This window comes from Echinococcus granulosus (genome assembly GCF_000524195.1).
Source record: "Echinococcus granulosus chromosome Unknown EG_S00012, whole genome shotgun sequence".
Lineage (NCBI taxonomy): Eukaryota > Metazoa > Platyhelminthes > Cestoda > Cyclophyllidea > Taeniidae > Echinococcus > Echinococcus granulosus.
The window spans coordinates 1,176,529-1,200,670 of record NW_020170392.1 but is presented as its reverse complement, the minus strand read 5'-3'; the positions used below and the strand labels follow the sequence as shown (position 1 = coordinate 1,200,670).

The window sequence follows — 24,142 nt, the reverse complement described above, 5'->3', positions numbered from 1 at the left end:
AGGCCAATTTTTCTCATTAGCATCAGATGTGAAAATGAGATGCCTTTTACTAGGCCTGGAAGCTTCGATAAAACTTTTGGGTGGTTTTTGTTTAAATTTTGAGGCATCCGTGCATTCTGGCATTAATAGGAGCCAATAGCGGCAGCTCTACTGGCCTCAATTCTACTCTCTGCTTTGAGCAACAAAACTGACGATTTTACCGACAAAGAGGACTACAAAAATTACTCCAAGTATGTATTTATTAGCTTTGAATTCCTACTCAATCAACACTAGAGGATTTGATCAAAGCACTAAAACTGCTAAACCATTGTGGAAAAAAAGATATCATTTACGCGTAGTTGTGCTACATACTGATGCGATTCGAGTCAGCAAAGGTTTAATTATGAAGCATTTAACTTCAATATTTTTCTGCCGCTTCTCTCAAAGGAGTTTTCAGGAAAAAGCTGAGGGTGTCTTAAATGAGTGCTACCGCGAAGACGAGCATCGTGCTCAGTTGATAATCAACCACGAGTTGGCCTACTACGGCCACAGTTCGGTCATCAAACTGGCTGCTGAGGGACAAAGCATCAAGTTTATGGCGCATCCCTGTTGCCAGGACTTTTTGACTAACACCTGGAAAGGCAATCTCTCCTCGAAGAACAGCATGTTCAGGGTGCGTTCTCAAAGTTCCTACACATCCACCGACCTTCATAGACATATTAGATTTTAAAGTTCATTTCCTAGGTGGATGGAGTAAAACTGCAAAGGTACATTAAAGTGTATTGAAAGCTCCGAGGGTCAACTAGGTGCAATCCACCGAAGCGGGGAGTAAAAAGGCAACGAGTGTTGCTAAATGGGGGAACGAGACTCTTTTTTGCAAAACATAACGAACACAAACGCCCAGGGAAAATAATGGTTGAATAAACAGACAGTAAAGGCGTAGCTCTGGGGAATACGTGCATAAATTTCTCAAATTCATACAAACCATTCATTTAAAAGATACACTTATTCACAAGAAATGTACTCAAATGTGAATTTGATATTCAAATAATGAAAAAATCTACCGAAAGGAGAAGTTCTTTCATCCGACTCTTATTAAGTTAAATAGGCTAATCATTAAAAAGTGGCCTTTTTTGACTGCTTTCATTTATCGAATTCCCCACAAGTTTGATGGCTTAAGGGTATTTTTAAATCTTATTTTGGAGGCACAAATTTATACAATGACTGTGTGCGCGAAGTCGACGCAGAGAAGTACATCGGAGACGTGAAACTATTTCGGAGAATTCGCTCCGCTAATGGCCACCACGAGTCGAGACTATTTGCCCTATTTTAAATACGTCTTCTAAGTAAAGTCTGAAATTGCCATTGTACAACTAAAACACAAAGTAAGATTATTTTTATGGTTTCTAGATGATGTTTGGTCTCATGTTTGGTCTTACCATGCCACTGTTCATTCCCAAAGTGCTCCTTTATGAGCCCGAAGATAAGCAAAGCGAGGCTGGGGAGGTGAGTCCTCAATCCGCTTTTGTGCCCCGTTAATTGTTTTTTTAGATACTTTCATTTCCGAAATGTGTAATCTTATAGGAATCAAATGATAGTACTGAGCAGAAGGACGAGGAGTTGAGTGAGGATGTTGAATCACGTGTGATGGTCAAGAGAAGGTCAGTTGGGACAATGCTCACTGTAGCACGTATTATTATTTACTTACCCGTTCAAACACTTAAACAAAGCTTTGTTTAGAGAGACAGTGATCTTATAATCTGCATAAAGGTCCCTGAATTCGGTTATGAATCCACCTGTTTTAAGGATAAACCAGCATTGAAAGCCACTGCTTAGCGGTCACGGCCTTTTTAATCCTGTGTGCATCAAAGTTCCTCTGGCTTCACTTAGGATCCCTATCTGACTCCTCATTTGTTATTTTGTTATTTTCCCAAATCAAATCTGCCAACTATTATGCACTGACATAAGTTGACAGTTGTCAATCGTTAATTATTCATGTGACAATTAACTTCTCCTGCTTTTACGAAAATGGCGAAAGAATTAGCAATATGACGCAGAATTGGCCCGTGGGGGCATTTTGAGGTTGAATGCTTTGCTCATTGCAGCTTAACGACAAGTCTGCAGGTGGGAGCGATGGAATTTTGGGTGAAGATAAAGGACTTCTACATGTCACCAATCGTGCGATTTGTCTACCACACGGTGAAACTACCACTTTTCAAAATTCCTATCTCGATATACTTCTGCACAGTATTTACCAATGATGATATTTTGTCCTCCTTCCAGATTTCCTACGTCCTCTTTCTCGTCCTCTTCAGCTATCTCCTCTTGGTTGACTTTAAAGTCAGAATAACCGGTGTGGAGTACATTGTCCTTGCCTGGGTCATCACGCTTTTCATTGAAGAAATTAAACAGGTACAATTTTCAACTCAACTTTGGAGAAGGAATTTAAGTTAACTGTATTACTGTAAGTGGGATTTAATGAGAAGTGGATAACTGCTTAATTTCATAGTGCTTAATGAAGGGCCGGAAATCAAATCGTTCTGAAATGTGTAGCTGGAATAGGCGAGTTAACCAACCCATAGATTTGCACGATTTTGGACTGTTAACTTGTTTTTGTTACCTTCGTTTGGAATAGCCACTTCGAAGTAATTGGCTACTCTGCATAAATTAATCAAAATTAAACGATTGGTGATCAGAGAACCAAGCGGTTCTCAAGGTAATAAAACTTTGCTTTTTTTTCTGTATATTTAGTCTGGGAATGCTGCAGACGCTTTGCTCAATAGCCCAGTAGACGAAATCTCACAAGGGTTCATTAAAGGCCAAAGTCATATCTGATCATTCGCTTTATTTTCACTTTGATGCACCTCAGAAATGATCACCAGTGATTTTGCCTTTCAGCTGTGGATGCATCCTGAGCACAAAATCTAACATTGACCATTTTTTTATCTTTTAGATTGCTTGGGTAAGTGTTATTGTTACTAAGGGCATGTTTAAATGTGTTGCTGTTGAAGATGTTGGTGTCTGTGTAAGTGGTTTGAATGGCAGAGCCTCCCATTATGGGTGTTATCGCTCTGTTTGAGGAATGGAACAGGGCCGGTAATCAGCATATTTGGGCGCACTGCTCTATTCCGGGAAATCGGCCGTTTCCGGTCGGTTTTTGGGAGAAGAGTTGGTCTCTCCATCGCCACCAACACCGGAAAGACGTCGTTAATGAGTTAAACGTCCTGCCCCCTAGTCCGCCGTAAAACGCCTGACTCGCCCCTTGGTTTGAGTTTACTAAATCGTGTCTCAAGTGACTTTTAGTCGCATATTTAAAATAACTATTTTAAGCAAGTTTTTAGCTGAACCTTTTAGGGGGAAGTAGTAGCAGTTTTTGTTGTGTTTCGCCTTCTTATGCACCCATTTTATATTTTAATAAATGTGATGCGTATGTAGACTAACTAGCTTCTAAGGAACACAGATGATTTCATACATGATTAAACCCGTACGCACTCTTTAGCAATAGCTTTTTGTCTTATACACTTGAATAGCGCTATTTCAGCTTTTCACTGACCGTATAAAATCCAAATTTACTTGAAGCCAAGACCCAGAATTCATTAAGTTAAAGAAATTATGACGTGCAAAGTGAAACTCTTGACATGTCATGTAAAGGCGTAATTCAGTTACCCATGGAGATCAAAAGGATCAAAGCCAACATTGGATGTATTCACGGGAAAATTAAAACGCAGATTCCGTCTATTAGCACAATTCTGTGAGCACTACCGAGCACTTTCCTCAAAGCATACAAAGAGCAAATTCAACCTGACCTTGACCGCTCCTTCAGCACATTTTGAGAAGAGGATTCCAAGACCAGTTTTCGTTTGGTTATTTAAACTATTAGCTAGTCAATTTGTGGAATTTCTACTAGATAAGAGGTAGGGGCTCCACGCGAGTCAGTATTTTAGACACCTCATGTCAACCAAATCTGTCACTTGTAATTTGGAAAGGCAACTTGTTTAAATAGCCACAGTTATAATGGACAGCCTTCCTATGGAGACTGCAATGGACTCGGTGTTTCTCTGTTCCGCTTTGGCCTTCATACCCTCAGAACAATTAGACGAGCTGGACTAGGACATGCTTTATTGGGTTGGGATAAATGAATGGAGGGGGTATAGATATCGTGGTTCAGGGTACGTTCCCTCCTCCTCGAGAGTCGATGGCGTCCGATCCACCATAAGGTTCTCATTTACTGACCGCCTCCGCTTAAAAGGTACATTCAATAAAACATATCTTACTACGCCTCACCCTCTCTGAAAGGGGTTAATTTTCTTTGTGTTTTGCAGTCACGCACATAGAACTCTATCTCCAGCAATCTAGATTGCATTATTTATAATGCACTTTTGCAGACTCCCAAAGGGAGCAAAAAACCTGCGATAACATTTGTAAATACTCTAATGGTCATGATGGTGTTGTGTTTGTCTAGTATATGTGTGATCTGGCTAAATTTGATTCAAAAAGGCGAATGTATATAAAAGTAGGACTGAATATGAATTTAAAGTGAGTCCTAGTGGAGGTTCAAATGGGAAGGGAAGTGGTTAAACAATACCACCCCCAATGAGTACGATCATATTTACTGGCGGAGACCATCAGCATATAATCTGTACAGAAAAATACAGTAAGCAGTACATAAAGAGTTATGATCGCTTTAATTTAAACTGACTGCGGACTTCTTACTAGTCAGAAACACATTATTTATTATATAATTTTGCCTATTCAGGGAAATTATTGTCAAAAGGGCAATGAAAACAGAGGATGCTCCGTCCTCTTGCCAAGGAACGTATTAGAGGGAGCTTTACTTTATCCACGGAGAAAGTGCGGAGGAGTAGTCGTAATCCGTGTGACCAAACGTAGTAACTAAATTGCTTGAAATGAGCAGTTAGTGAGCTTAAAAATGCGGAAAATTTCACTAGGGCAGTTCTTCAAAATGGAGTATCCCAAAGGTAGATTCTTTTATTCCTTGCTAAGATATAAAACTGTCAAAATTGGCTTGGGCAGCAATTTAATTACAAAAAATGGACTTGGAAATGGAAACTCTAGACATCAGCCCACGCTCGGATTTCAATTTTTCCAAATATCTTTAGATTGAAAAGTTAGTTGTTTTTAAAACAACAAGGAAACTGTTCCTCTTCACTATCTTAAATCAATTTCGCATATTGCTAAATGTGTGTTTCTTGCTTCTTACCAGCCGTGGTATGTGCTGTGGACCATACATCATCCACCCTGGTGTTGGATTGGGTCAACTCAAAATTCCTCGTAACATTATTTTTAACTCTTGTTGCTATTGTATTGCAACTAAAGAGCTAGTCTAAAAATTCCCATATTTTGATTCTATTTTTAAGACTAATCTTTAGTACCACTACTGATTGTAAAAGCCGCAAATTGCGTGACATTGAATGGTTTGAGCCAAAATCCCCACTAGAGCAATGAGTCAGTTTCATCGCGTCTATTCCAGAACCAAAATAAATTCTCGTTTCTGTTTTTGTGTATTTTTGGTGTTTAATTAGAAGCTTACTTATTTTTCTGCAAGCATTAGGCACAAAATTACTAGGATGTCTACACCACTTCTATTTACCTGAGTGACATGTGAATAGATATTGGAGAAAAGGGAGGAATGTTATCTTCTGCGGGTTTATAAGTCCTTTATCTTTGTTATTTTCAGGCTCACCTTTGTATTCGTATTTACGCTATGCAAAATCATATATCTATGTCAGAATAGGGCTAAATAAGTTGCGGTACATACTGACTTTGATGTATAATCGCATGATTGCAGAAATGTGGGAAGAATAGACATTCTATTAGTACATTCTATACAACTCCAGATATAACTTTATCAACAATTTATCATACAGGTAGTTCTATTTATACGATTTCCTTCTTGACACAATGATAGGCATGTCCGCTTATTCACTGATATTTAAAATTTGAAATCCTAGTGCGTGTCTAGTATTTAAGTCAAAACTTAGCATTTTTTAAACTAGAAGATGTTTCTCCCTAAGTAGATTATTTTCCGGGTCAAAACTCCAACACACCAGCGGAGTTATGGTCATTTGTCACATCTCTTGGCTGACAGCGGAAGTGGGTTTGTAAATATGTTAAGGGAGGGGCAGACGGGAAAAAAGTGAAGCATCTGGGTTACTTGTTCTCCCTCTCCCTCGGCTCTCTTGACCAGCGCCTTTTAAACCGTCGCAAAGAGTGGTTTTTACGAGGCAGACTTAAACATGGATACATAGACACAAACTCCCAAACAACGTATTAGCCCAGGTACGATAAAACTCTTTAACCAAACAGCATCTGGTTTGCTCCAAAATCTACTCCACTCTTGCCTAAGACACGAAATTTCTCTTACTTCCTTAAAAGATTCTCTTCCGAAAATCTTTAGCCTGGGACGATGGGGAACTTCTTTAAAGTGATTTCTTGCTTATTATTTTTCCCTAAACGGACAATCTAAAAGACGCTCTTCTGTTTGTAGTCGGTGCTGTCGGGTATCAGTTTTTCAACCTACATATCTGATGGATGGAACAAGTTGGACTGTACAGGACTGATACTCTACATAGTTGGATTTATACTGCGATTGATTGTCCTGGCACGGCTAGGTGACTCGCAGCTCAATCACGACACGGAGGCCTTTCACATCCTCACCGACCCAATCATGGATCCCTCGAGAATATGCATGGCTTTTTCGCTCTTTGTTTTCTACATCCGGCTCATGTATTCTTTTAGCTTCCACATTGCCCTGGGGCCAAAACTCATCATGATTGGGAAAATGGTAAGACACGCCTATTATTTGTACTATATCCTTCTTTTCGGATGTTAAGTGCCCCAAAAGTCAGGCAACCCGCTTTTGTAATTTTTACTAAAGAAAACTACGACTGATCGGCTTCTGGTACATATTTCGCACTTCAGGATATTTTGTACGAACTTGTGAATAATTAATTTTATTAGTGAGTTTAATACGGCCAAACGTAGAACATTCTCGGATGTAAAAACAAGCGTACTGTCCTCAACTAACTGTCTATCACATTACTCTAGGTCAAGAAGAGAGGACAATTTTCGAAAAATAATGAATCAGTATTCTAGTTTTGAAGGCCTAGCGCCGGAGCAAGGAAGTGTCCTTGTACCAGCTCAAACAGAGAAACAATAGTGATGACTGTGTCAGCGTTTTTCACTTGACAACTTTGCATTGCAAAATACCGACCTCGTTTCCTATGCAGCTTATTATTTATGTCTGTGAAAGGGTTCTGCGCTATAAAACTGAATTTAATAGTTATTTGCCCATAACAGTGCTTTCATTATTTGCGTTTGAGTCCTTTACGGACCTTAAATCCTGCCACATATTCATTTAGGCATTTTTATAGCCTTTTGTACTAATGGCAAACAACTTGGCAAGTAAAGCCTAAGAACGAAAAGTCAGAAGTACTAGTTGCAGATAAAAGCAAAACCTCAATCCCATGATGCGTCCTCCTTGTGTGGGTGTATAGGGATGCCAGTGGACGGATCGTTTACACAATCTTAATTTATGGAATTTAGTGGTTTTCAGTTTCTTTTAAAGAAATATGTGTAGTTACAATTCTGAAAGTCACTGAAAGCATTTGTGTCATGAAATTCCTATTTGCAATACTCTTTGATGATCTGAGAATTGCGTTTTGTGCTATCTATGTCACTAACAGCTAGTGTCCAAACAAGACGTATTTGATGTGCATCTCAGCGGTTTTTGTGTTCGTTGCTCTAGATATGAATGATATGCGAACGACTTCGCCTAACTTTAAACACTCTATTCCGTGTGAGAAATTCATATCAAACACTGAATTGCGTGATAATTTACGGGCCCGCATAGTGGAATGTTTTGAATCACCTAAATGAACAAATTCATGTGGGTGGCATTGGGTAAAAGCAAAAAAGTCGTGTGCATTGGAGCTCGTCAGCAAAATTAACAGAGTGCCTCTCTATTTTCACCTCTAAGCCCTCCTCCGCAGTTTGGATGTTCACTAATTCAATGATATGCATTAGCTATATGATCGCCCATTGGGGGAGGGTAGATTTTAATAACCACTTTTCAACACAGTGTGTGTCATCAGGAGGGCTAACTGAGTATTTTACATACCCGCTTAGCTCTCTGATTCAAAAAGACTGTTTTGTTATGTACATCCAGGTCACCAATGATTTGATCCCATTTATGATCATCTTAACTGTCATCATGGTTGGCTACGCGGTGGCAGCTCAGTCCATAGCTTATCCCAACGGCTTCTACACAAGTGAACAACTCTCAATCAGTAAGTCAAATCGACAACCTAATATCATGACAAACCCATTTTTTTCAAACCACCCATCACCACAGGACATCATAGAGCTCGCTCTAAGGCGGGACAAGTCCTTTTAAATCTACTCTATAATCTGTTTCCCCTACATCCTAGCCCTATTGAGTCGAATCAGGGGATCTTTTAAAAACAGCCGCAAAATATTGGCTTGTTTTCATTGCTTTTTAGATGGAACTGTTCAAGGCATGAAATTTATCGACACGATCTTCTCAATGTACACAACAGCCTACTTTCAAATGTTTGGCGATTTCAGCTTGGACACACTTCAAGGAGAGGGTGGGTAAATGACTATCCTTTTAAAATTAGGTTTTTCCCCACATCTCGCCTTTCAAAAAATTAAAATGACACCATGGTCTCCTTCGGCCCAAATGCTCAATTTAAAGCACTTGATAAATTTTGTCAGTAAAATATCTGTAGGCCTGACGACGACTTTTCATTAATAGGAGGAATTTTATCACGCATAGTCGTAAAATCCTTGTGATTTTAATTGTACATATTATTCTAATTTTAGCAGCACAAAGGCCTTAAGTCATGAATTTAAAATGCCTTGTTAGCTTCGAGAAATGGTAGGCATTAAATCTGTTTGTTGGAACCTCACTGCATTATTTACGAATCCATTGGCTCCACACAAGTAGAACTATAGTCTGAATTCTAAATGAATCCGGCCGGCTTTAGTAGATACATTTTGCATCAAAGTTACTTTACGTCTGAGCAAATTTAAGGTAGAAGACGCAGTTACAACTGCTTTTCTAGTTCGCTCATATGACGGCATCAAACGACTCTTGATTATCCTACACAATCTCCTCCTGTCTTCAGATCGCAACTGCCAAAATGGAATGTGTCCCACGAAAACGTCCAGGTGGTTGGTTCCAATCATGCTCGGATTCTACGTTCTACTGACAAATATTCTCATGTTCAATCTCCTCATCGCTATGTTCTCGTAAGCCTTTTCATTACCAAAAAATCTTCGTAGTAAACTTCTAGTTGTGGAGAGGAATGCACAATCTTCACTTGCTTGGCAGATTTGTAACAACGTGACTAACTCCAAAGTTCAAGGCCGAATTTGATGTAATCAGCTTTTAAGTTTATTTTCCAGATACCTCACGAGGTTTTCAAATCATACATTGTTAAACTGTGACATTTTGGAAAACAGTCCTTTAACCCCTAAGTATGGACGACTGATATGTTATAAGCTTCTCTTGGGAATGGCCCAAAATATTCCTTTGTAAGCAAATGTACGTAGAAGAAATAGCGCTGTCCGGTGTTACGAAAGCAAGGCCAAAATACTGCTGAAGAGGAGGTGTGATTGAATTTTACAGGTTAAATAATGGATGCTCCCCGAAGTACCTCTCGTAAAGTGATCGTGAAACGGATACAATGGATGAAAATTGAATTCTCCTTAATTCAGAGCCAAGACAATTAAAACAAACAGATCAATTAAATCATAGATAAAGCTGTTTAAGTTCATTCAAAAACAAGCTAGAAAATTAGTACTTGTTTTACTTATCCCAATTCCAAATATCTATTTTTACTCAATGTTACATTAAAAATCCACCCAATTCATTTTCGAAACCCGTTCCTTTATAAAAAAGTTATTGTACACTTCTATGCAACTTGTGATGGCTTTAATATCCAAAAAGTATATTTTGAAACTAGTGGTGTCATGAGTCTTCCCTAAAATTGAAGCAAATCACAGTTCCAGGACAGAATAGGCACTGCCGAATTAGAGAAGCGCTGTGGAGCTAATGGCACGGCTCAGAGGCCATAGCGCCCATCGGAAGTACAAAAGTGGAGTCCTAAGTGCCTGAGAAATCAAAACAAAGAATTAAACAAATAAAAGTGCTGGATAGTTCCCCTCGCCTTTCGTACATCGTCACCATCGCTCCCCTTAATCAACCTCTCACATTGGCCATCACAATGTAGTCGGCACCATAAGAAAAACACTCACGAATCGACCGCACCAGTCGTCAAATTTGCGTAAGACTGGCAATCCCACTGGATCTAAAGTTTTGCCCTGTTCAAAAAATGAAATGGGGAGGGGAGAATTTCCTGGCCATCTCATAGGCCTATCACTAGTCTCACAAGCACTGGCCTAAAGGCAGATTTATATAATAAAGGATTGAGTTATGAAATAGTTTCGTGAGGATGAGGATTTTCGTCTATTTCTCATTGCCACATTATTCTCACTTCAGTGCTACCCAGCCACATCTACCTGGGTTCTATCCAGCTGATAGAGCCGTAAAGTGGGTATCGCGTGTTCACGTAATTGACACATTCATCCAGGTACCGTAAAAATTCCGTAACGAACATTTTCGGATTGTTTACGGCCACGGCTAGAGTTGCTGCAGTTTTTCAATAGCTTTTCCGCAGAGCACAGAACCGGAATATTCGAATAGGGTAGACGTCGCTTTCTGACCTGTAAGGAGTTGTCACCGAATCTCCCATCGACAGTATTTACCATTTTTTCCGTCGAGTCCAAGTTTAACGTTCGGTAATAGAAAGCAGGGTGGTTGACTTTTATCACTTGATTCGCTCTCTGGTGCCACCGATGCATTACCCCAAAACTTCCCTGAAGACGAAAGAAGACACTATACTAGGACTGAATGTATATTGCCGACTTTGGGAAGGGCTGACGGGCTACTAACGTAGTCCAGAGGCCATGCCGTCCAGCAAATGTGCCAAATCGGAGCCCTTAGTGCCCTTAAAAGCAAAACGAAGAATTAAACGAAAAATTACCACCTTAAACACTCATAAATAGAATTCAAAAATAATAACAACCTATATAAGATCATCGTGCATCGCCTCATAAATGACCTTTAAAAAGGTCTTTGCTTAAAAGCACTAGTATACATTTTCGTCGACTTCCCTCTTCAAACCTAGGTGGCAGTGGTTGGCTTGAGGTGAATGCATTAACTGACTGTTTTTAGAAAAACATACGAAGAAATCGAAAGCGCTTCAACCTACTACTGGAACTATCAGCGCTACCAAATGATTGCTGACTACGTGAGGCGATCACCATTGGTGCCTCCGTTGATCATCTTTTGGCATTTCTACGAGGCTTACAAGGCGCTGGGCAACCGTTGCGCAAGCATTCGAAGCACTGAACAGATTGAGAATAACCCTTTCTGTAAGCCAATCTACCTCATTCAACGTCCCCATTTGCCTCATTTAACTTTGCCCGGCTCATTAAATTGGAACATTCAACTAGGTATCAACAACCCTTCAGTATAGGGGTAGTTCGTTGACATATAAAAAGATATTTTGGTTAAAATTTGTGAGAGGCTACATTTAATGCTATTTATTATTATAAGTGAGGAGACTTTGATTTCCCTTCAAAATTATTATCCACGTGAGATGCGACATGGGAATGTGACTTTGACACCTCGAAACACCACCACACTACACATACTGTTCTCATTTTAAAAACTCTCGAAATTTTCTAAAATAATTCTACTTTCTTGATAAAAAAAGTTCACTTGTTTACCAATTTTAGCTTTATAACTTCACATTTACTTACAATCAGTTTCCCTTAGCGTGTCTTTGGAATTTACTGGGTCGCTGGCCGTAAGAAAGGTGTAGTCCAATTGTGGATGTGCGACTCGTGTATTTTACCTCCGATTCACTTGAAGTTTTGTCACATTTTTCACTCACTGCATTTCTATCCGCATTGAAGGCCTCAAGGGCTCTTCTTATATTGCATAAGTCAAAATATGAGTTCATAAATGAGACCGCATTTTACACCTATTGAATAGGAAAAAGAAATCGTCCACCACTTCTTATAATGGATTTTTGTACTTATCATTTTAGTTTGTTTCTTTTTCCACTATTAACTTATTTGTGTCACTGTGGTATCTCACTAAAAATCCAACTAATTCCACAGTAAGCAATTCCTTCTAGAGAGCCAATGGCCTAAACACAGTAAAAAATATCCGCATTAGTTGTTTTATGGTAACAGAGACAACACTAAATATTTTTTTAGGTTTTTTTACTAATTTTCCCAAGATTTAGGCTTCTTGAAGTTGCGCAATCTTCTCCGTTAAATAAAGACGACTTTGAGAAAAGTCACATTACTTCTTCATTCACTGCCATGGTCATAACTAATATTTTTCTAGGATTTTGCTCTCCATAAATGAATTACCTTTTGTTTTTCATAGGTTAATAGACTGTTGTTTATTAATAAATGCTATTTTAGCGACATTACACCTACATTTACACTTTTTTATCTGAGCCCTCGGACTTGGGTGGCACATTCAATGCAATGCCATATGATGGATACTTTTGTCTCAATAATTCCGTTTCTAAATGCGGCTATTAATGGTGTACTCTGAATGGAGTGATTTAAAAGGCAAATTAAATCTTTTGTCGCAGCACCAAATCATTTGTTTTGGCAGACTCACCCTAAGTCAAAGCGCCTTCTGCAAAAAACTGTTAAGTTTTTGATCTAACAGTAAGAAAAATTGTTTTGCAGTTTATACATTCAAGGAATGCAAATGATATTCGGCAGGAAAAAAATACATTTAAAAGGTTTTCTTTTGTATAACCTATGTGCATTAATATTCTCTCGGTTTCTTCCTCTCTCGACCCGGATTAACAAGGCGTGACGTTTAAAGATGTAAAGAAGGAGCGGGAGATGGTGAAGTGGGAACACATGAAGGCGATGGACTACCTACGCGAGCCGTCAACTAAGTCGGGTGGCAAGCGTGGCGGTGTGGAGTCCAGGGCCGTCGTATTTCGCGGCGTCGGCGCCGGCAGCGGAATGGGCCCAGGACCGGTGATGGACCTCAAGTCCGAAATGACGGCTGTCACTGAAGTGGGTACTCAAAGTTTTTAAACTAATGACCACATTGGTTCAATAATCTAAGTGAGGTCTGCTGAAAATGACCTGACTAAATTTGTGAAATTTTTGTTTAGAATTTATTCCATAATTCGTTTGTTTGACAAGAGGACAAAATGAATCCCCATTGAAAGAAGAAGATTCGGTTTTTTAGGAAATGATGAACGCCTAAGATTTTCTTATAAAACATCAAAAAAAGTAATTACAAATCAGCAAACGAGTTGGATGTTTTCAGAAGGCATTGCCCTCTCTACATTTAGATATATTTAATCAAAATCCCACGTTTCAATTCACATATTTATGAGGTAATAGCAGAACATCAAATGCTGTTGACATGATAATTTATAGGGTACCCGCACAACTTTGGGCATATCCCAAAGTCAAAATAAATAGCACTAAAAGGGTTTTTAAATTATGATGTTCATTGCAATATTCACGATGATAGTTCATCATCCGTTCCCAGCTGGACACAAACTTGCTGTAAATACCATTGTGAATGAACACTTTGCTTCCAGAAGCAGTGAACCTTGAAATCATTCAATGTCAATTCTTAGAGTAAATGACAGTTATCACTTGGAGCTTGAAGAAATATCAGGCGAATACGAAGCATGACAGTGGGGACGGGAATGATGCTGAGGATGCATGACAAAATTTTCCTCTCATTCCATTTAAAGGTGTGGTATGAGGACTTCTCACCAGTAAGTTTTTTGGCATTTGGGTTGGACCATGTGCTGTGTGTTGAGGCGTTGCGTTGTATTGGTTTGTGAAAATAAGGCTAGAACCTCCTTCCGATTGATGGACTGGTCCTAGCTGCTTCTCGCGAAGAAGTTTTCTTGCACACCTTCAAGTGGTGTGGTGTCCATAGACCTCGGTTGCAGATGCCTGACAGCAGGCAAATGCTTTCCCACTCCGCCACACACACACATGAAGCAGACAACGTCTTGATTTGTGGGAACAAGGTGATGTCCACTACTAGAAGTGTGAGGTGGATCGTTTTGGAGTAAACATTGAAGCCAGTAGATTAAACGATTGTTGGAAGACAACAGTCGTTTCTCACCACGAACCAATCGGTCGGTTAGTCGGTTGCAAAAGTAGTGAGGCACACCAGATGGATGGATGGAAGGATGAACAAATGGATGTTTGATGCAGATGTTATCTGTTAGTGGATGGGGTGTGGGTCAGACTCACTTGCACACTGGCTTCCATGACTCCCTCTTCCTGGCCAAAGTAGATGCAAACAAATTGTTTCACTACTCACGGCCTAAAGCATTATTGAATGTTGTTATTTGCACGAGAATCTTGAATCGGTGTGTCACTATTGGCACGTAGCTTTTCATGATGAGGAATGGATTGACAATGTAATGGAGGTGATGGATTCATCCTCGTGTTACTCAGCAATGGAGTTAAGTGGTTTACTCCAACTGTTTGATTGTGGGTGGCACGTTCTGCTACTGTCGACCGCTGCGTATCGCCTTCTCTAGGAGAGAAGGTCTTTTGCCAGTTTGGGTGCGAGCTCACGTTTGTCTGTGAAAATTAGGTGACCTCAACTCCATTCCACTAGTTTTGATTGCCACTTTATGAAATGAGGGTTTAAAATGGGCGGGAAATAGTGAAGAGCAAGGTATTTATGCCTTACACGGTTTGAATTTGGCAGGTCTCTACAAAACACACCGAGTCATCGCAGCGGGCTGCGCCAAAATGCATGGGAAATTTTTCGCTCAGCTAACAGCTGTCACATCATGATGTTGGTTTGCTTCGCAGAAATATCACTTCGCACGAAAATGTCATTGCCTGATCTTTTGACATGTGATCAAAACTCTCTTTAATATTTAGCACCTGTAAGCTAGATTCAAGAGGCTTCCATACTCTTATGTGCTAAATGCTACTCTGCTTTAAAGACTTTTGACGAACTAAATTGCTAAATAAATATCAGTAGACCCGTTTTTCTTCTTTCGCGTCTCCACCTCGATAACATTGTGACTTTTTTAAGGAAAGAGGGCCATCCGCCCCCATCATTAGGCAAGTTGGTTTCTGACTTAACTCTAAATTGGCGCTAAAAGATTCATTCCATGAAAGGCCACTTATTTCGCGTCCTACTTCTTATGTGCAAGTTCAGGGCTCCGATATAGGAGACTTAGTGGACCTTATTTATCCTGTAATATGTTCCTTTCTAACGAAGGCTAGTGGAAAATGTCGTGTCCTACTTACACACCAAAACCATCAAGCATTGCACCTCATTTTGCCCTTTTTTCTCGTATACATGCATTGACACCCATCTGCCGCAGGCGCTGGGCTCCTTTGCCTCGCGCCGTCCTCGCAGACGAGATAAAAGTCTCCCGCCATCCCCACATCAGACACGATGCCTGTGCGATACAGCGGTTTTGCCATTTCAAGTGCTTAGGTATTTGCCTTTGCAAGGAAAAAATAATTTATTGGGAGGGTTTTATTGAAGGGTTGCAATGCATGGATGACTGCGCAATAGCATTCGAGTGAAAATGCTTCAAAATCTGCATATGAACATTAACCTGAGTCACACGTTTGTCATCTCTTCCCTGCCCTTATTTTGGTAATGCAAGTATAAAACCGTAAAGACGATTGAGACTCACCTCACTTTTAAACAATCGTATATTATTTGTCTTTTCTTTTTGACAAATCCCAGAGGTGGCTAATCGACAAGCATAGAGGTGTTTCCACTTTAAAGTAGAATGCGGGAACTAAGAGGATGGCTTTCTTTCTTTTATCTAGTAATCAGGAGTCAAATTTTTACTTCTCGGGGCAAAATTTAAGGCCCTTGATGATTGCTTTAAGCGTGTCACGCCCGATGTGCACTTTGAATCTCTTGACAAATGTGAATTTCGCAAAAATTAGGCAAAACAAAACCCACACTTTAAGTTATGCAGAAATATCTTTATTTTTTAATTACTAAATCGGCATTGCATTTTTTTTGGAACGTAGAGGATAATGGTAGGTAAAGATGAGCTTTAAGGCGATATATGCCAGTCTCAGCGGTGGAGAGACGAATGTGCGTTGACGAAGTGGTCACACTCAATCAGACTGGATGTATTGAATGACTGGATGAGCAGTACCCTTTGGTATCTCCTAAAAGAACCCTTGGCTGGGGTTAAAACTGCGAATTATAGAAATATACTTACATCTCCTAAAGCACAAAATTTTACCGACTTCCATCTTATTGTTAATAAAACATGTAATGATCTCCATTAAGAAATCATAGCAGTTAAGATGCAAAGAACCTTCAAATTAAATTTTAAAATCCGTATATCTGAATGGCAATAAGGTGACCTGATAAAAGTTAGACGATGATGTATTTAAATGTCATGATTAGGCGCAAACAAATACGACTAATTTTTATTGTGCTTTTCCCTCCCTTTTTGTTTACTCTTGACCACGACCGCTAAATTGCCCATCAGAGACTTCCTCGTTTTAAAGGAGAATGACCAATGGTTTCTAAGCTATTTTAAAAAATAAATATAAAGTCTAAAAAATAATGAAGAGTTGTCTTGCTCACTAAAAAAATTACGCAAATTCTATTAGCTTTTATGGAACAAATTTGCAAGTCTCTGCCCGGTGAGCATTTAGGAATGCTTCGTAAATACCTGTGAAGAGAATTGTTTGGCCGCTTTTTATGCAATTTGCACCAGTCATGCAAAATTTGTGCTTGCTGGGTGCCTCTCACTTTCAGGAGGGAAGACCAGTTGGTGGGTAGTGGACTGTTGCACATTTTGATGTAGAATTCGATGTTTGTTTTATGAAACAACTGCACGAAAGCCTTACAGGTATTCGCCGTTCATAATGGGTTCCCAATAAACATTTTGGACAAAGTCCACTGACTAACTAACTCGATTTGGTACACTTAAATGTCATCTAAATCCTCATTGATGACGTGATTGTGGATAGCCATATAGTATTTCCATCCAGTTCAAGGCAGAATACAAACGTACAACAGTTGTTTTAGTACCTTTTTCTTGCTTTTAGGGTGTGATCTTGCTCTCAAATTGGGACTGTGGGTGCATAAAAAAGGAACGCCTCAGTTAACTTTAAGTTAGCACCGGACTGGGGGTTGGGTATTATCGCGAATTTTCATGGTGTCGATTCATTGAAATCTAACAATCGGAATTCCACTGATGTGTAGAGAGTCATGCAATAAAAGTTCACTTTTTAAGAGAACAAAGTAAACTCACTTTTGTGCATGTTCACCACTTTTTCTTAGGACCCCACCTACCAAACAAGTGAGGGAAAAATTAATAAGAAAAACCGTCCCTTTTTGAATGTTTGCTTATAAATCTCCTGTTACAGTTGGAAAAAAGATATCGTTTTATAAAAATGTCCTGTATAGGTTATTTTTTGTGTATCATGGTGATTTATTTACATTGTTGCCGTGACTTTGTATCAGGGGATCGGAATGGAACTGGAGAAGCGATTCAAAGACCTGGATGCACACTTCCAACGTTTTAATGAAGTTGACGCTCGTCTAACCGAGGTTACTCAAACCCTCACCTCCCTTGGTGAAGTTGTTCGACAAGTCACAGCAACCCAAGAGGCAGTAAGTCGCATCACCTCATGTCAACTGCTGGTGGAGGTATTTATCTCTGTAACCTTTGTCTATCACTTCACGGTAGATCATGAAAAAGATAGCCGATTTGCCGACCTGCCAGTGCATCGAACTAGTAGACGAACCCGAAAGTGCGGACGGCAAGGATAAGTCTGGTGAATCGCCCAAAAGGCGGACGAAACTTGAGGTTGCTGTGCAGTCAGCCCTGGAAGCCGCCAAAGACGTACTTCGACCACCCACACCACCACCTCCACCCCCAATGGCGCCTCCGCCACCAAGGTTAGTCAACTCGTCGGCCTTAAGGTCGCATTAACGAACTTTCCTTCTATTAAATCATTTTTTCAGATGTCAATATAGATTCTCCTAAATTACTTCCAATTCACATCATTGTTTTTGCTCAATTAACATGCTCAACTGTTTTGTCCTTCTGTTTTCAAAATGACACTTATTCCTCTCCGAAAAAACGCATCACAAAAGTGCAGCATTTGAGCCGAATCTCTCCAGGAAACTGAGGAGCATTGGCAGATAATGTGGCGCTGAGAAGAAGCAGAATGGCTTTCGTCAAAACAAACAAAGACATTATGTTTATGCAGTAGAATTGCAGATGTTCCTCAACAAAACAACATTTTGGGATTATTTTTTCTTCAATGTCCCTCCAAAGTGAGGTTCTGCCACCTTGAAAGTAGTTTTAAGACCAGGAAGTCTGTGTACTTCTTCAACCATACAAGGTTTTCCTTTTGCGTTAGCTACAAATGTGGGGTATTTTGACGGGCGATTTTTTATAATAAAACTTTAATTCATCAAAACTTAAGTTATAGAGCCTCTTTGAACTGATTAAACTGGTTCTGTACTTATGTATATTTCAGCTTCCGTGTTGGAAGTTCAATTAGCCTTAGACTGTTGGCAGAAGTGGGTAAATTCTTCTAGACTCCCTCCTAGTACGCAATACCTTTCTTAGCTACATTGAGGCATCCTTGTAATGCATCTGATTTTGTCTATTCTTGTCCCTTAATTATAAGGTAAGGACAGAAATTGCAGCTCCAATCTATAAAAATGAGGATTGAAGACGTTGCTAGTTTTCCCTTTTGTGCAGTTTTGATAAGTAGTTGCGTGTACATTAAAAAAGCCTTAGCAACTTTTATGCAGACAGGTTATATCGTACCACTAAGTCTTGCCAAAAAATTAAGTTGGAATGGGACCGAGTTGGTTATCTCATCAAGAAAAATAACCGTTCGCAAAACAGCTGTTCTAAAATCTGTTTATTGGCTGAAATTCCTAGTTTATTGTAGGCAAAGCATGGGTAATAAGCACGTACGAAATCTGGGCTACTATGTGCTCCCTATAGTAAACACACAGACAAAGGTATGGAGATTTGCTAACAACAGACAAACAATAGCCACTTCCGCTGGCAACAAAGCAATAAGATGAGGAAAGGATTACCATGACGGCCTCTTGATCACATACTCGCAGTGAAATTTTCAGCATGGCACTAAAAATGCATGAATTGTATATAAAATTTGCAGGGATCAGGAAATTCCCATCACCACCGGAGCTCCTGGCTCGGAGGCGGAGTCTAGCGGAACAGAGGACAGTGGTGGTGACCCCTCAGCCGATCCTGTCCAAATTCCGCCCGCAGTGGACTCCAACGCCGGTCGAACACTGCAACGCAATATCGCCGGTCATAGACTGTGGCGGTTTGCGCCTTTCAACTTTGAAAAGTATCCCGGCATGCGGATGAATGTGCCGCCGGATAAGACCGCCTGGACAGTAAGTTTTTCCGCTATTCTATAAAGCACTCATTTTTGGATCCGGAAATTCGTTGAAAGCTATTGAAAAGTCAAAATGGTTTTCCATGTGTCAGTTATTTGCTTTTTTTGCTTTGACAACTCTAATTAGTTTGCCTGTGTTGAACAAGTCAAAGCTCTCGTATTTTTCCTCATATTTACAAATGTCTGCCATTATTTGTCAGCTGGGAAACTAAGTAACTCAATCTTGGAGATACTTTTCTGTCACTGTTTTACCCTTGCCGGTAAAGCTTCAATTCACTTCGACGAAGTACGTGATGATATCCTTTAACTTTTGCCAAAGAACGAGTTTAAAACTACTAAACTGTTGTGATTATCCTCTTGCTATAAATACAGACGCAGGTACAAACTTTGCGAATACTGTAAGGAAGCGGCCTGGGTCCTAGTCTTTTGAAACAGCCCTAAAAACAAAAGAACGTTGTAAAAGAGTGGTGCCCCTTTAAGAACCAAAGGATTTATTTTTTCTTCTTGTAGAAGTTTGCCAAGTTATTTATGGTGGCTGAAACATCACTTTTTCGTTGACCACATACCCATAAATTACGCAACCAGACTCCACAATTACCCCTGAAAAATATTGCTGCGTCCCGTCAGCATACCGTAGGAAGAGCTGTCAAATTTCCCTCATTCATAATTGAAAGAGCTGTTAATCAAAATACTTTTTCACCTATTTTTTATGAAGGACTTTATATTTGCATTGTAATTTAGTTCTTGCTTAATTTTAGACACGATATCCCGATTATTTTGCCTACGACTCATCTGAAGAGACTGTGCTGTATCCAGATGAGACAGCTCACGATGGAGAAAAGTGAGCGAAGCTGTTACTTGCAAATCATTCCTCAATTATCAACATAATTGCTAATCGTAGATCTCTGACCCCCTTCCACGCAGTTTCCAACACGGCGTCAGTTTCGGCAGTTCAGCCATCCTCCGAAGCATTCCCTTCAATACTTACGACTCGAAGAACCACATTCGTCGCCAGAGCCTCCTGGGTCGCTACCGACTGGATCCCAACACCGGAGCTCCCCTTAACCCCATGGGGAGAACAGGGCTTCTGGGAAAGGGGCTTCTCCCTCACTGGGGTCCCAATCACTCCATTGTTATTGTAGTGACTCAATGGAGCCGCAATCCAAAGTCGGGAACCCCTGTGTTGAGGGGGAACAAGGGGGTACTACAGGTGATTGCTCTCGAACGCAACAAACGCTTCTGCTTGCCTTGGGTAAGTCCATTCTCTTGGATGATTTCTTTCTATTTATTTACTATTACCCCGTCATTCCACTTTATGTTTTTCGGTGGGATCAATTCAAATACAACTTATAAAATAATTAATGAGATCTAAAACTACTTCACTCCCTAGTTTTAATTTTACTGCCTTTTTTCTAAAAGAGGATAAACATTTTCTCTGCATTTTTTTGACATCCACTGAGCCAGCCAGGGGTGCTTTAACAAATTATCCTTATATTTTAGCAATGGTGGTACTAATTTCTCTGTGTCTCTGTCTGTACCTGTGATCAGGATGGTTAAAGAGTTACGGTTAATGAAACTTCAGCTAAGCTGGCAGTTGTCGCCATGATTATTCGTCCGCTTTGATATTTTTGAACAGAGGGTGGAGACACCCGAAGAAGTGTTGATTCGTGGACGCTTTGATTGCACCTAAATAAGCTTTCATCGAATGCGTTGCTTTTTTCAAAAAAAAAAAAAACAAGTTTTAATAAGATTTGCGAAACAGGTTTTCACATGTATCAGTATCAAGCTTTATTTTATTAAAATGTAGACCTATTATTTTACCTGCTACTAAATTTTACAATTGCAGTGAATTGAGATATCATTATAAAGTCTCCTTTACAACCCATAATATTTTTGAGCCAAAATTTTAAAGTTATTAAAAAGCAGCGTATGTAGCGTTTAGAGTCTTTCTCAAAGATGAAAGAAGGGCTGGGGCCTACTGGCATAACTCGGACACTATCCCATCCAGTGGGATTTCCAGAGGGGAACATTAATTGCCTTCGAAATCAAAACGCGGTATTAAACAAATAATCATTGCATTGCATCGTACCTCTCTCATTTTGGGCGTCGTCCACAGCGCTCCGATTGGCCAACCTCACGTGTCGGTAATCAAAGTGTCGTTGGGTGCTGTAAGGAAAACGCCCAAGAACCATCCATACTAGTCATCGAATGTACGTGTAACTGGGACGATATCTGACTGCAACGTCACTGCTCCCTCTTGACAGCTCTAATGGATTTAAAATTCATCCTCTTTACGAACTGTATTAGGGGAAGGGGCAGTGTGCAGGCCACCACGTATGTCCATCGCTGATAGAAAGGACGCTGGCCTAAAAGCGGAGTCATTTAATAATAGAGGGGGTTTGAAAAGGGTTTCGTGATGATAAGGTTTTGCGCCTATTCTTCCTTACCACAATGTTCTCGCTTCAGTATTGCCAGACAACATCTATCTAAGTTTTACTTAGCTAGTAGTGATGTGGAGGAGAAATCGCTTCATGCACGTACCGTAGACAGCTCTTTAATGAACTTCTCTAGTTGGTTCACGGCCGCGGCTAGTGTCGCTTCAGCTCTCAATGCCCTTTCTTTTTAGAACGTGGGACTGGGGTACTTGCCGATGGTGGAAGTCATTTTTAATTCTTCAGCAAAGAAATTTACAAAACAGTCAAATTATTACACATCAGAGAAATCTTCTGTAGAAAATTCTGCAACCGCAAAACGAATAATAAAATATGAATTCATCTTATTTTTTACCATCGTGCCTGTCCCTCATGAAGCCATGAATAGATTTTAATTCCTTTTGTGAAAACTCTACCTAATAAGGAACCCTAAATGTAGTGATGATTTGTTACTTTCCTCAGAAATGCAAAAATTCCTCTGCAAATGCATTTTTTGAGTTTTTAAAAGTAGATACCTTAAAAATTACCGAAGTGTATTTATTCGTCCATCTCTCAGTACTGCTCTTGTCGATGGCTAGTCACTGCTCACCACATATATCCACAAACTTGCAATCGAACAGTTTGAATAAATTTACATGTCAAAGTGTCCGTATGTTTGTTTCCCCGTCCGTATTCGCCTCTTCAGAAGCTTAAAAATGTCTATCATGAACGAAGCACGCAATTTTAAGCGCTTTGCAGTTCTAAATGAATGCCTGCGGTTTTCAGTCTTCTGCCATTCCTATTTCTTGTGCCAATTAGCAAAGTGGTTGCTATAATCATGCATCAATTTTATTTGAGCTGATTTGTTAGAGTTTATTATTTATCACCCTTCAAATGTTTACTGTCACAAGACAGCACCGACCGCCTGCACTTGTGTTAGTTTCTTCCCAAGTATTAATCATAATTTCAAGCTGAAGGCTATTCTTAATGTGAAAAAAATTTCACTCGAAGAAGAAGCCTAAATTAGAGAAAAACTATCGAAAAATTGTGGTTATTCTAATTTCTCACGACTCTTCTCCCGAAAATGGGGACATCGTCTAGTAGAAATGTATCCTTCTAAGGCGTCCTAATGAATGAAATTCCCACGTGTATGAGAATAAATGGTGAAGTAAAAAAATTAGTGATAACAACGTTAGAGGCTTTAAAAATACTTAATTGAATTCGTCAATATCTTAAACAATCGTATATGTCTAGTAATTAATGCTAAAATCACGTTGAAATGACCTCACACTAGCAGAAAACAAATAATGCCTTAAAATATCCCCTAACTTTGTTTACTTCCCCATTTTGTGTGATTACGGGGTTGTGGTGATAAGATCGTGATACTGCATTTTTATTTACCATATATTAGCACCGAGCGTCTGCTCTCAGTCTGCAACCTACACGGAGTGGGGACGGTCTACCCGTTCCTTCCTATGCCATACGAATGTCATATGCCTTCCCTGTGTGCCCAACTTCGAAACACGTAATCAGTCGCTAATCTGTAATATTTTTAGTGCAAATCCTAAAATTCCTTCCTAATGAAACAAATTAAGAATTCCTTTGAATAAGGCCCCGAACTTGTTGGTAATGTGTTGCTCACCCTGAATGTCCATTAGCCTGCAATACAGCAATTTGGGGCGAAGCTTGCATGCTGCAATGTTTTTTGCGCCTCCTTTTTTGGGATTCGGGAAAAACGAAGCGATAAGTGTTGTTAGACCAGATTTTACAGCTCTCAGTGCATTCAAATCCCCAACTCTTTGCTGAGTGCAAAAGACCATGCATTTGACTCTGAGAGGTTCATCACAATTCAAGGCATCTTCTAGTGCCCTTACCGTACTTTGAATGGCTCAGGTGACGCAAAAGACACTCACGTTAGAGTTAACTAGAAGATTCTTTAGTATTTGGTGAAAATTCAAGCCATGTATGCTTTACATCAGCGGAAGTTTATTCTATAACAGAAATAAGTGTATTTCCCTCTCACAAAGAGACTCATCCAGACAATTTGCAACTATACTGAGAATGTATTTTACGGCATTGACTTTTCCTTCTTCCGAATTCTCAGAAGAGTCAGTCAAAAAATAGACAAAGGTTTAAAAAACAAAAGAATTAACTTGTTTACAGTGACATTTCCTTGCTTAAAATTAATCTTCGTGATTTTGCGGTAACGAGCTTAACTGACTTTC

The 24,142-nt window shown here is 39.7% G+C and overlaps 1 protein-coding gene across 1 annotated transcript in view; it reads left to right on the top strand. All coding sequences in view use genetic code 11, as the record gives it.

Moving 5' to 3' along the window:
- Positions 1-24,142, top strand: part of EGR_02679 (Transient receptor potential cation channel subfamily M member) — a gene marked incomplete at both ends in the record, with an annotated part of 36,548 nt that overhangs the window by 10,376 nt on the left and 2,030 nt on the right. The window contains 17 exons of the mRNA XM_024491928.1: positions 130-230; positions 427-652; positions 1,390-1,485; positions 1,564-1,640; positions 2,085-2,391; positions 2,933-3,004; positions 6,488-6,784; positions 8,168-8,288; positions 8,502-8,609; positions 9,150-9,273; positions 11,261-11,460; positions 12,944-13,143; positions 17,579-17,728; positions 17,805-18,016; positions 19,261-19,504; positions 20,265-20,347; positions 20,431-20,758. Coding sequence (XP_024353743.1) covers positions 130-230; positions 427-652; positions 1,390-1,485; positions 1,564-1,640; positions 2,085-2,391; positions 2,933-3,004; positions 6,488-6,784; positions 8,168-8,288; positions 8,502-8,609; positions 9,150-9,273; positions 11,261-11,460; positions 12,944-13,143; positions 17,579-17,728; positions 17,805-18,016; positions 19,261-19,504; positions 20,265-20,347; positions 20,431-20,758 — 2,946 coding nt within the window. The remainder of the gene's footprint in view (positions 1-129; positions 231-426; positions 653-1,389; positions 1,486-1,563; positions 1,641-2,084; positions 2,392-2,932; positions 3,005-6,487; positions 6,785-8,167; positions 8,289-8,501; positions 8,610-9,149; positions 9,274-11,260; positions 11,461-12,943; positions 13,144-17,578; positions 17,729-17,804; positions 18,017-19,260; positions 19,505-20,264; positions 20,348-20,430; positions 20,759-24,142) is intronic.